This window comes from Vicugna pacos, chromosome 34 (assembly GCF_048564905.1).
Source record: "Vicugna pacos chromosome 34, VicPac4, whole genome shotgun sequence".
Lineage (NCBI taxonomy): Eukaryota > Metazoa > Chordata > Mammalia > Artiodactyla > Camelidae > Vicugna > Vicugna pacos.
The window spans coordinates 9,899,364-9,913,535 of NC_133020.1; the positions used below are offsets into that span (position 1 = coordinate 9,899,364).

A 14,172-nucleotide genomic window follows, 5' to 3' on the forward strand; every position below is an offset into this window, starting at 1 on the left:
GGGCAAATTCACCCCTTCCCATCTTACTTTCCTTCCCGATATTACATCTGTACCTAACCCCAAATGTTGTTGTAAAGATCAAATAACTTCTAAAGCTTGGAGAGTCTTACCTGGTACATAAACATATCTTACTATTTGCCAAACAAAAGTTACCACTTTATTCAACTCTAAAATTTGAATTTGATAGGAATCCTCTACTTTTAGAAGGTTGCTTAATGCATTTAATTCTGTATATTCTACTCTTTCCATGGAAGAAAGGAGAAATACCATACATCTGGGTTCATCTTTTGCCTTTCAACATTTTTTCTCATCTTTGACTTCTTACATTTATTATAGAAGAATGCTGACCTTCAAAGTGATAGAGTAATGAGCAGCAAGGTTAGTGGATTCTACATCTCTTGGGGATTTTTAGTCTTTTATCTCATTGTAATTTATTACATGTTCTTCTTATAGCAAATACACTTTTTGTTGGGTATAACACTGGAAGGGAGGGATAAATTGGAAGTTCGGGATTTGCAGATACTTACTACTATATATAAAACAGTTAACAAAGTCCTACTGTGTAGCACAAGGAACTATATTCAATACCTTGTAATGGACTATAATGAAAAATATGAAAAGGAATATATGGTATAAATGAGTCACTATGCTCTACACCAGAAATTAACACAACATTGTAAATCAACTATACTTCAATTTAAAATTTTAAAAAAGAAATAACATTGTATTCTTTGTTAAGGTGTATATGCAAAAAGTACAATATAGAAGAGAAGGATAACATAGCTGATTTATCTCAATCACTAAAAAAGTCTCATCTAAACGTCCATTGCTTCAAGTTTGAAGTTTGGTCTTGAGCAATGGTTCTCAAATTTTAGCATGTACAGAATCACTCGGAGGTCTCCTTTAACTCTGGTTCCAATCCCCAGACTTGCTGGGGTGGGTCAAAAAATCTGCCTTTCAAACACATTATCATGTGATGGTGATCTGGAGATCACACTCCAAATCTACATAATAAGGTTACAGGGAAGTTAAAAAAAAAAACAAAACCAACCAATGTCTTCTTAATCAGAATCTTTGGGGGTGGGTCTGGGCAACTACATTTAAAAAACAAACAAACAAAAAACCTTCCAGATGACTCTATGGTAGATCCAAGATTGAGAACTCTTGGTCTAGAGAAATGGTTCTCAAGGTTATATGACACCCTGCTATCCAAGAGTTTGCTCTAGCGGGAAATTTTTCTTTCATTTTTTTATGGAAGTGTAGTTGATTTACAATGTTAGTTTCAGGTGTAAAGCAAAGCAATTCAGTTTTACATACGCATACATATATATATATATATTTTAGATACTTATCCATTTTATGTTATTACAAGAAATTGAATACAGTTTCCTGTGCCATATAGTATGTCTTTGTTGTTTATCTATTTTACATATATCTGTAATGTGTATCTGTTATTCCCCAACTCCTAATTTCTCTCTCCCCCGCCCTTTCCCCTTTGGTAAATTTTTTTTTTAATATTAGTTTTATATTTGGTCAATTCACAGTAAGAACTGAAGAAACAACTCACTTTGGAGCAAATGTAAATTTTTAATTTTTAGGCTTTATGCAAATGGTTTGTCCATAGGGTTTGTCCACCTTCGGAAGGGGGTGGAAATAGAGTTTTTAAATGTTTCTCAAAGCTAGCCTTGGGATCACTTCAGTCAAAATTACCTTACGTTTATTAAAAATGAAGGTCCCTTGTCTCCGAGACCACAAAGTCTCGAAGGAGTTACACATCGCACAGAAGTTTAAAAATTCTGTGCGAAATTGCAGGGATAAGAAGCAGCCAGGTTCTAATTCTTCCTTGCAGACGATGAGTTGCACTGGAACCTCACAATGAATACAGTACTTGATTAGCTGACCAGTCCTAGAGAGGTGAAAGGAGAATTTATAAAAGGAGGAAGGCAGGAAGGAAAGGGGCAGACGGGCAGGGACAGACAAGGGAACGCTGACGTAGGCGCCTCTCTCCTTACCAAAACCAGTAACCGCCCAGCTGGCCTCCCCTTTAACTTGCCCTGGCACACAAGGACAGAATGCGTTCCGCTGATACGCATCTCTAAAGCACCAAGCAGCCTCTGCTGACAGCTGAGTTGATTGCCATCTCGACACAAGGAAAAGCAAGAGAGCAAAAGAATTTCACAAGGAAACATCTTTATATTCCCCTCTCAACAAGGAAAGAAAAGCCAAGTACAGGGAAAGACAGGATGCAAACATGACGATGTAAGGCAGCGAAAACAACAGACATATGTAAAGTGAGGTTTTTAGGAGGGTGATCACTGAGAAGAGAGTGTCCTCAGTTCAGCTCTTTAACCTCTGCTATTCAACACCCAACACCGTGTTAGTGGTATTTATTGTGCTATTGATAATGATTTCAAAAACTATTTTTCTGGGCATTCCTGAAAAGACAAAAACGAATGAAGTGTCTTCACGTCACTTTGGAAAGATAAAAACTGCCCAGGATGTTGTCAGCCATAATCATTCTCTATCTGGCTTGAACTGATGTCTTCCTGATGCCTTTGTGCCAAATGGGAACCTCAAGTTCTGACAGCTGGATTCTAGGTGAATCTCTCGGCTGATGCTCTTCCGTCAGCCCACAGCGCCGGCAGCTGTAGGCAATGCTGATATTGCCGGGGTCAGCCAAAGACACAAAAGGCAATCAGTTCTACTAGGTAAAATCGGCCACAGGAGTTTTATATAACTAAAGACTTTCTAAGATACAGATATGACATCAATTATTAGTGTCACACACTTCTAAGCAGGCTTTTCTTTGTATGTGCAGCGTATGGTCACTTTTAACTTCCTAACAATGATGTAAAATTTTAAAATGAAAATCTGGTAAGTTCTAAAGATCATCTAAGCTTATAAAGTTGCCAAGTCAAATGATTCCCCTGTGACTTTTCCTTGAAATGAGGGGAAATTGGAAGTTTGTTTTCCTTCCACTTTATCTGAAGTAACCAGAGGGTTTTAATTTTGTTAACTTATCAGATTTACTAAGATTGTTCTCATCTAAAATAAAACTGAGTCTGAAGGGACTGAGTTCTCCAGTGCCGTGCTGTTGCGTTGAGCACTGGAGAAATTACAGCTACGCTCCCAGCGTTCTCTCTCCATCTTTTCAGTAGTCTAGTTCACGGTTTGTCACCAGTATCCTGAAAAATGTGTAAGAACTTCTGGAAAGTGTGAACAGATTGGATTTATGTCTGTAGGAATGAGACTAAAGAAAAGAAGATAGTGAGCTGGACACTTTTATTGAGAAGCGTAAGATTTAAGATAGCAGTTCGTATCTGTGTCAAGAAAGGATGATTTGCAAATCCAGAAGAAAGGCTCAGTTTTTAACTACATCTTATAAGAAGAATTTATTTCTCTCTGAGAAAGACCACAGATCCTGACTGTACTTCTCAGATGGAAAAACATGACTTGACTGTCTGACCACCTACCATAAATACAGTGAAGTGAAATTTATACTTTTTAGTTTAGACTCAAAAGCACTCCCATTTACTGACATGAACCCATGATTTTAATAAGATAAGAAAATTGGCAGTAATAAAAATATTTTAAGTGGAGTAAGCTAATGATTAAGAGGAAAACGAGGAGAATTAATGTATGTAAAAGAAAAAGAAAAAGCTTTCTAATTTCTAACAGAGAGAACACACACACAAAATGTGATACAGGAAAAGACAACTTTCCAGCATTATTTTGTTCTTATGACAAAAACCACACAAATACACATGCTAGTTTCTCCTATGCTGTTTTTTGAGCATTTACTGTCATTTTAGCCATGAAATATGAAATTAAATGTTGCTGTTTTTAAAAACAAAGTCTTTCAAATTAGTTAAACTAATTACTGGGACTAAAATAAAATGTGTGTGTGTGTTTATAAACCAGAGATGTGAATTAGTATCTTATCTTTAACAGAATTTCTAAATAGTGGCTGTAATCAACATACTTCTCTAGGAAGACATTCTTCAAAGTATGTTCCACAGACCCCTGGGGTTTCCTGAAAACCTTCCAGGAGTTCGTGAGCTCAAAACTATTTTTTATTATTATACTAAGGTGCTATTTGCCTTTTTCACTGTGTTGACATTAGCATGGATGGTACAAAGGCAAATGTGGACAAAACTGTTTGATTACACACAAAGCACCCACATCATCTCTACGCACTTTGAAATTTTCATGTGTTTTTTTTTTTGAGGGGGGAGGTAATTAGGTTTACTTATTTACTTTTAGAGGGGGTACTGGGGATTGAACCCAGGACCTTGTGTATGCTAAGTATGTGCTCTTCCACTTGAGGTATACCCTCCCCTCCCCACACTTTCAGATTTTTAAACAAATGGTTTCAATAAAGAATTTCCTAGATGAAATATCAAAAACAAACTCGTTTTTGATAATCTTGACTGTGTAGTCTATTCTTTTTGATATTCTATGTGATGTAATGAATAGTACACATCAGGCATTTCCACCCCATCATGAAGGACAACGGTTATCTCATGTAATGGTACATGTGCTATTTCTTGAGTTGCAAATGAACCGGCTGCTTCTTCCCATGGAACACCGCTCTTGCTTGAAAGAACGATTGGCCAACAAGCTCTCGTCATGGTAAATTAGGCATCTGGCTGGTAATTTCTTCAAAAGCAAAGAAGTAAGCTGATCATTTCAAGGAAAGCAATTGACAGGCTTGTTGTCAAGAACAGAATTCAAGTTTTCGAGTAAAATATTAGAATTTTGATGCATTATCTCGGCCACCATGAGTCTGATAGCTCCTTAGTACTTAAGGGGTTTTCAAATGAGCTCAGTGGTTATTTAATGAAAGTAATCTTTATGTCATAGATTGAAATGTGTCAACATTTAGGAGGACTGCATTAACTCAGTGAATCACATGTTTCCAAAGGACTAATACAGCATTTTACAAAATCAAGCATGGGTAAACGTGCAAGAGGTAAAAATCCAACGGATTGTAGTGTATAGCATAGAGTTAATTACAATGAAGTTAATTAACATGTTTTCATACCCTACACTGCAAATAAACTTTAAGAAACTACCACTTGCCAAGTTTTAGTGTAATATCAAAGAAGAATATTCACAATTGTCTGAATTTGTTATTAAAATACTCTTCCCTTTTCAAACAAGGTATCTGTGTGAGGTTGGACTTTTCACATCCTGCTGACCATCCCTGTCCCAAGGATGATGTATTATTCTGTTCTATTCCCTTCATTGAGGAACCTAACTCGGGGGTTGGGGGAGGAGATACTGGGATGGAAAGGAGACCTCCAATGACCAAGTCAAAAACTATATGATGCTTCTTGTATTATCTAATAATTGCCCCCCTTTGTGGTATCGGCTCAGGGTTTGGTTTGGTTTGGCTTTCCCATCACTACTTCATGCCCTATGTTATATGAACTAAACAAGCATGAAGACACAGGCACACCTCAGAGATGCTGTGTGTTTGGTTCCAGACCACTGCCATAAAGTGAATATCACAATAAGGCGAACATCACAATAAAGCAAGTGACACGAATATTTTTGGTTTCCCAGTGCATACAAAAGTTATGTTTACACTATACTGTGGTCTATTAAGTGTGCAGCAGCATTATGTCTAAAACAAAACAATGTGCATACCTTCATTAAAAAAAAACTTTGTTGCTGAAAAATGCTAACCATCATCTAAGCCTTCCGTGAGTCATAGTAATGACTCAAAGATCACAGATCACTGTATCAAATATAGTAATAATGAAAAAGTTTGAAATATTGAGAGAAATACCAAAGTGTGACACAAAGACACAGAGTGAGCAAATGCCATTGGGAAAGTGGCACCGACAGACTTGCTCAACGCAGGGTTGCAATAAACCTTCAATTTGTGAAAAATACATTATCTGCAAAGCGCAATACAGCAAAGCACCATGAAACAGGCTACGTCCATAAAAGGTATAGAGATTTGGGGATAATAGTTTAAATTTTTTTCGTCCTGTTTCCTAGGTCTTAGGGTCCTATTGATCTAATGTATTATTTCGATTGGTTAGTAAGCATTTTGTTAGGGAAACCCCACTTCATTAAAGTTGGACAGTTGCTTTGGCCTGGAAATCTTTTGCTCTTAAAGCCACCAAACTTTTCACCTGGCCATGATCGGGGACATCTGATTTTGCCATCTTCTGCCCCTTTCCTATTGTCATCACTGGAACCTGAACAAGTGCAGTCCCCTTGATGAGTCTGCTGAAAGGGATGCAGAAACAGGAAGTCCCCCTCCCTCTGCAGGGCTATACTGAGAGCAGACGTGATCCTTATGCCTCAATCATTTGTAACCCAGAGTCTGTGTTCTCATAAATATCCTGCTCAGGCACTATCCAGCTATACCTTGAATTCAGTAGGGTTTGGAAGGCTGTCACCACAACTAAAGCGGCATTCATAATGTTCTTTCTATGGGCAAATGCGCTCTTTGCTTGAAATAACTGCATTATAAGTAATCTTTTAACATGTTATCATTCATGCTTCAAAACTATATATGCACCACAGACATTCCACGATATGTATTTCATATTACTGCCAGAGGGAACTTGAGAGAATCTCTCCTATCTGAGTGCTACTAACATCAAAATATTTTGAATAAAACTAACTTAGGTCCATATGATCTGTGGTTACAAACAACAGGATATCAGATATTGTACACACACTCCTTTGTTTAACTCAACTTGTCTTGACTCATTAAAAACTATTTTCATTCTGTGCTGAGAGTTTTGGGCACCCCAAAAAAGCAAGATACAACTGGATTTGACTCAGGACTGGTTGGGCTCTGGGGACAGACATCTTCTGGCACCTGTTCACAGGTGGAACACTGTTTCTCTGCCACAGTTTATCTGACAAACAATATCTGCTTGTTGAAAAGGTGGCCATTTACCTTGAGTGGGAAACCCAGCAGACTTAGATTCACACTACAAAAGTTGCTGGGGTTCTGCTTTTTCTGAGATTTACAGAGAGGTGCACAAAATGCCTTTGTTTTCAGAGTTCCTGGATATGCTGTATCCAGTATCAAAATATGTTTTGTAACAATGGATCAATGAGGAAATCAAAGCTGAAATTAAAAAATACCTTGAGACAAATGATAATGAAAGCACAACCACTCAAAACCTATGGGACACAGCAAAGGCAGTGCTAAGAGGGAAGTTTATAGCGATACAGGCCTTCCTCAAAAAAGAAGAACAAGCTCAAATAAACAAGTTAACCCACCACCTGAATCAATTAGAAAAAGAACAATAAAAAGCCCCAAAAAGCAGCAGAAGGAAGGAAATAATAAAGATCAGAGAGGAATTAAATACAATAGAGATTAACAAGACCATAGAAAAAATCAACCAAACCAAAAGCTGGTTTTTTGAAAAAGCTAATAAAATCGACAAACCTCTGGCCAAACGCACAAAGAAGAAAAAAGAGAGAGCACAAATTACCAAAATAAGAAAGGAAAATGGAGAAATTACAACAAACAAAATAGAAATACAGAATATCATACGAGAATATTATGAAAAACTATATGGAACCAAACTGGAGAACCTAGAGGAGATGGACAAGTTTCTGGAAACATACTGTCCACCAAAACTGAATCAAGAAGAAACTGAACACTTGAACAATCCGATCACTAGAAAGGAAATAGAAATAGCAATTAAAAACCTCCCTACAAATAAAAGTCCAGGACCGGACGGCTTCACCGGGGAATTCTACCAAACATACAAAGAAGAACTCATACCAGTCCTTCTCAAACTCTTCCAGACGATTGAAAAGGAAGGAATACTCCCAAACTCATTCTATGAAGCCACCATCACCCTGATACCAAAACCAGGCAAAGACACTACAAAAAAAGAGAATTATAGGCCAATATCACTGATGAACATTGATGCCAAAATCCTCACCAAAATTTTAGCAAATAGAATCCAACAACACATAAAAAAGATTATACATCATGACCAAGTGGGGTTCATCCCAGGGACACAAGGCTGGTTCAACATACGCAAATCAATCAATGTAATACATCACATCAACAAGAGAAAGGACAAAAACCACGTGATCATCTCAATCGATGCAGAAAAAGCATTTGATAAAATTCAACACCCATTTATGATAAAAACTCTCGCCAAAGTGGGTATAGAGGGAACCTATCTCAACATAATAAAAGCTATATATGACAAACCTACAGCCAGCATAGTTCTCAACGGTGAAAAACTCAAAAGCTTCCCACTAAAATCTGGGACAAGACAAGGATGCCCACTATCACCACTCCTATTCAACATAGTCCTGGAAGTCCTAGCCACAGCAATCAGGCAAGAGAAAGAAATAAAAGGGATCCAAATTGGAAAAGAAGAGGTAAAAGTGTCATTATATGCTGATGACATGTTACGATATATAGAAAACCCCAAAAGGTCCACACAAAAGCTACTAGAGCTGATTGAAGAATTCAGCAAGGTAGCAGGTTACAAAATTAATGTTCAAAAATCAGTTGCATTTCTTTACACTAACGATAAATCAACAGAAAAAGAAAGTAAAGAAACAATCCCCTTTAAAATAGCACCCAAAGTAATAAAATATCTGGGAATAAATCTAACCAAGGAGGTGAAAGAATTATACACAGAAAACTATAAACCATTGATGAAGGAAATTAAAGAAGACTTTAAAAAATGGAAAGATATTCCATGCTCTTGGGTTGGAAGAATCAATATTGTTAAAAAGGTCACACTGCCCAAGGCAATCTACAGATTTAATGCAATCCCTATCCAATTACCCAGGACATATTTCACAGAACTAGAACAAATCATAATAAAATTTATATGGAACCATCAAAGACCTAGAATTGCTAAAGCATTACTGAAGAGAAAGAAAGAGGCTGGAGGAATAACTCTCCCAGACTTCAGACAATACTATAGAGCTACAGTCATCAAGACAGCATCGTATTGGTACCAAAACAGACATATAGACCAATGGAACAGAATAGAGAGCCTAGAAATGAACCCACAAACTTTTGGTCAACTAATCTTCGACAAAGGAGGCAAGAATATACAATGGAATAAAGACAGTCTCTTCAGCAAATGGTGTTGGGATATGGACAGCAGCATGTAAAACAATGAAGCTAGAACACACCCTTACACCATATACAAAAATCAACTCAAAATGGATTACAGACTTCAACATAAGACAAGATACAATAAACCTCCTAGAGGAAAACATAGGCAAAACATTATCTGACATACATTTCAAAAATTTTCTCCTAGAAGAAATAAAAGCAAGAATAAACAAATGGGGCCTAATGAAACTTACAAGCTTCTGCACAGCAAAGGAAACCAGAAATAAAACAAGAAGAAAACCTACGGAATGGGAGAAAATTTTTGCAAGTGAAACCGACAAAGGCTTGATCTCCAAAATATATAAGCAGCTCATACGACTCAGTAAGAAAAAAATAAACAACCCAATCCAAAAATGGGCAGAAGACCTAAACAAGCAATTCTCCAAGGAAGACATACAAATGATCAAAAAGCACATGAAAAAATGCTCAATATCACTAATTATCAGAGAAATGCAAATCAAAACTACAATGAGGTATCACCTCACACCAGTCAGAATGGCCGTCATTCAAAAATCCACAAATGACAAATGCTGGAGAGGCTGTGGAGAAAGGGGAACCCTCCTACACTGCTGGTGGGAATGCAGTTTGGTGCAGCCACTATGGAAAACAGTGTGGAGATTCCTCAAAAGACTAGGAATACACATACCATATGACCCAGGAATCCCACTCCTGGGCTTGTATCCAGAAGGAAATCTACTTCAGGATGACACCTGCACCCCAATGTTCATAGCAGCACTATTTACAATAGCCAAAACATGGAAACAGCCTAAACGTCCATCAACAGGTGACTGGATAAAGAAGAGGTGGTATATTTATACAATGGAATACTACTCAGCCATAAAAACTGACAACATAATGCCATTTGCAGCAACATGGATGCTCCTGGAGAATGTCATTCTAAGTGAAGTAAGCCAGAAAGAGAAAGAAAAATACCATATGAGATCGCTCATATGTGGAATCTAAAAAACAAAAACAAACAAATACAAAGCATAAATACAGGACAGAAATAGACTCATGGACAGAGAATACAGACTTGTGGTTACCAGGGGGGTAGAGGGTGGGAAGGGATAGACTGGGATTTCAAAATTGTAGAATAGATAAACAAGATTACACTGTATAGCACAGGGAAATATACACAAAATGTTGTGATAACTCACAGAGAAAAAAATGTGACAATGAGTGTGTATATGTCCATGAATGACTGAAAAATTGTGCTGAACACTGGAATTTGACACAACACTGTAAAATGATTATAAATCAATAAAAAATGTTAAAAAAAATATGTTTTGTAGGTAGCCAGGAATATTGCAACTTATGGTTCCATTATGGTTTTGCCTAATATTTCAAAACAACATCATGTAGACATACCCAGTTGGTATAATGAGAGTTAAGATAATCTAAGGAATGTGGTTTTCCTAGAAACTACCTGAGTCGTGAAATCAAAGCATACAGTGTTGGAAAATCTTCTGTCAACTAATAACAACAGTTGCTTAATAAATGGCTTTTGTTGAGATGGAGGAGAGAGCGAGTGCCTGTCTGCACAGGCTTACCGCATTGGCAAGTCCACCTCATGTGAAGTCAGAGGAAATCCAACAATGTTATCTAAAACATACAAAGGGCATAAACTGATATAACATTAAATTGACCTGTGTAAATACTCCTAAGAAGATATTACTTAAAAACCCAATGTTTTCTTTTGTCTAAAGCATGAAATATGGAATTGTGTAGCATTGTCATTTCCTTTTGGACTGTTTAGGGCTCAGATTAGTTTTATTTCCTGTTTTTCCCTTCTTCTATTATGATCTGTACAAATAAAAGCATAAATCTAAAAAAAAAGAAAAATAGATTCTGGTCTTATTCAGTGGGTATTACATTTTAGCTGAAATTAGGTATACGTGACAAAGACGAACAGGAGGTTTCGATCTCAGGAGGAGCACACTGTTTCCTTTGACTCTGAATTATGTAACACGATAAAGGTCTCCTTTCCCCTAAACTTTCCTAGCAATTTCCCAACCATGTTCATTAGCAAATATAAGCCACTGTTTACTTCCATTTTTTCTTGCATATGAAATTACGGAAGACACCAAGAACTGAATATTAAACTTACATGCTTAGATCCATTGACAGAATTCTGTGAATGACTTGATAGAAGTTACAATTCTATATATTATTTAAAAAAAATTTTTTTTCAGTGGAGGTCCTGGGGATTGAATCTAGGACCTCATTCCTGCTATATATGCATTCTACCACTGAGCTATACCATTCCCCCTCTATTATTAAAATTTAATGGAAATTTAAACACAAAGAATATGTAAGCTGTACTGGTGATGATTATAAGTATTAGGTAGAAATTTTCTAGGGAATTAGATCTATCATGGTTTTAAAAACCAGCAAACCCCTCTGGGAGGTAGGTGTTGTTCCTCTGCACAGATAAGCATAATTAAACTGTCTGTGGGAACACAGCCAGATCAGTGATGTTTGCTTCCCTTTCTGCATCGCTGTCATTTACCTATGCTGTGTGCCAAGCAGCAAGAACCTAGAAATACTGGTCTTACTAACCACAGAGTGTTAACATGACACCAAATCAAGCCGGCAAAGATCCAAGTTTTACTGCCTGGCTTACTTGTACAGCACAGTTCTTCTTGAACCTTGAAATTTCAGACGCCAACACTTACATTAAAACAACTTCTAGAGTAGCACAGAGTGGTACAAGGAATATGGCTAACATTAGAGACCGGGACACTAATTCTAACATCACCTCTGCATAAATCAAGACAAGACAGCCTCCCTCCCACGGTTTGTCTGATAGAAGAATCAGATCAAATTATTTTAATGTGTTCCTCAGTTTAAACAACTTAACAGTTCAAACATTTTAATATCTTCTTCAGTTTCTACAAACTTCAAAACAGAGCAGTGCTTCCCAAACTTTTTATCAATGAAGGACCTCCCACAGACACGCGCCTTTTTTTTTTAACCACTGCTACAGAATGGATGCTTTATGTAATCACTTATCTCTCCATTTTATCAGCCAAAGATACATGTGTGCATAATTAATACCACATGAGTTAACAGAAATTTGATATTTGAGTTACACCATGCAGCCTTATCTTGGGTAAACATATGCGATTCATTAGCTTTCGGGGAAATATTAAAAGTATGAACTACTTAGAGATCTAGGTATACTTAACTGAAAATCATCAAACTAAGAGAAATACCCCAACCAAATCTGTCAAGAGAATTGAGCTACCCTATGTCTGTCTTCCTGATTTAGCTACCTGGAGAGAAACCATTATGCTCTACCAACTTCTCCCAGAAACCGACTGTAATGTTTGTAAATCCTCCATCTTGAGTGTTTTTATTTTCATCTGAAGATCCTGTATTAGTGGGTAACACATTCTGATCAATGAGTAACCTTAAAACCATTCCCAGTGGATTGGGGACGGGTGGGTAGGGTGCCCTTTGTCACATAAGCCATTGAACATCTTTACAGACTTTCAAGGTAACACACTTCTCATAAGTATTCTTGAAACTTTTCATTAACTAGTCAACAACTAGTCAGAAAATACTGATGTATATGCCATATGCCTGAAATAGGCCTTTTATGGGTTGGGGAAAGATGTAGAAGTGGCCATCTAAGTAGGCAAGGAATAGTGAGTAAGGAAAACAAGCCAAAAACACAAAGCACTAAACAAGCAGCTGTGTGGCAGAGGGAAAACAGAGTAAAGCCAGCTTGAGTCCTCAAGCAAATAAATAATTTTAGCCAATCCGAGCTTTAATTTCTTCAACTGATAAATGAAAGACAAGATTTCTGAAAATTTCTTAGACTTACAGACACAGAAAACAAACTTACAGTTATCAAAGGGGAAAGGAGGAAGAGGGATAAATTAGTAATCTGGGATTAACAGATACACACTACTACATACTCAACAGCTAAACAACAAGGACCTACTGTATAGCACAGGGAACTATATTCAGTATCTTGTAGTAAGCTGTAATGAAAAAGAACATGAAAACAAATGTATGTATGTATATGTACGGCTCAACTACTATGCTGTACACCAGAAATTGACACAACATTGTAAACTGACTATACTTCAATAAAAGTAATAATTTTTTTAAATACTGCTGCTTGAGGAGAAAGATTATAGCTTCTGAAGCCCCACCTCTTCCTCCTGCCAGTTCAGATAAAAAATAATGATTGTACCAAACTCTTCTGCCCTACATAGATCTATACTTTGTTCTCTTGTAATATTAAAGGAAAAAAAATTTAAGGAAAAAATTCAGAATTCCTGAAGTCCATTTATTTTTGCTCACTGACAATTTAAAGTGGGTTTTCTGTCACTAGGCATATTGAATATCCAAAAGTAAATCTAAAGTCTTAAAATCAGGTGGCATTGAGAAAATTTAACACCAGTTGAATGAAAAGTTTGGAAACTTCTTCAACTGACCAAAAAACAAGAGTAAATAAAGGGGTTTGATCAGCAAGGAATAAGAAAAGTCCGAAACACTGCATTTTTACCACAGCAATCATTAAAATTCTCTTCCTATAAAAATCCTCTGATTTTTTGAGTCTGGGAAAAGTTTTCTAAAGGATATATAAATGATGCTTTTTAAAAAAAATAAATAATGTACTTGTGATCATATTTTGGTAAATTGTAAAATGCCTTCACATTTTCCACATTTCGCCTTCCATCCTCCCCCATTTATACTGACGAATAAAGTCTTCATTTCAGTCAAATGAGTGGAGGTAGAGACAGTAATTTTTGAGGCATCAAGATGGCAAAATCTCTCTGGGAGGGAAGAAAACGCACTTGTGAACTACTCTCATAGGCTATGAAAATAATGCCACCATCCAAAAATAGGGACTCCCATTTGTAGAAGGTTGAAACTTACTTTTTTTTTTGTTTTTGAATAAAAGTAGATTTATTTAGAGAGATACACAGTGTATGGAGTGTAGGCTGTTTCAAAAGGTGAGAGGAAGGCCACAAGGTGTGGGGGTTGTGACTTACTTTTGACATAAAGTAATGGCCTGATCTTTC

General features: G+C 36.8%; 1 protein-coding gene across 1 annotated transcript in view; it reads right to left on the bottom strand.

Moving 5' to 3' along the window:
* Positions 1-1,609: 1,609 nt before the first annotated feature.
* LOC140691244 (uncharacterized) overlaps positions 1,610-14,172 on the bottom strand; it is a 46,953-nt gene continuing 34,390 nt past the window's right edge. Inside the window, exon 8 of the mRNA XM_072954258.1 lies at positions 1,610-1,906. Within this exon, the coding sequence (XP_072810359.1) occupies positions 1,893-1,906 (14 nt within the window). The 3' untranslated portion in view covers positions 1,610-1,892. The remainder of the gene's footprint in view (positions 1,907-14,172) is intronic.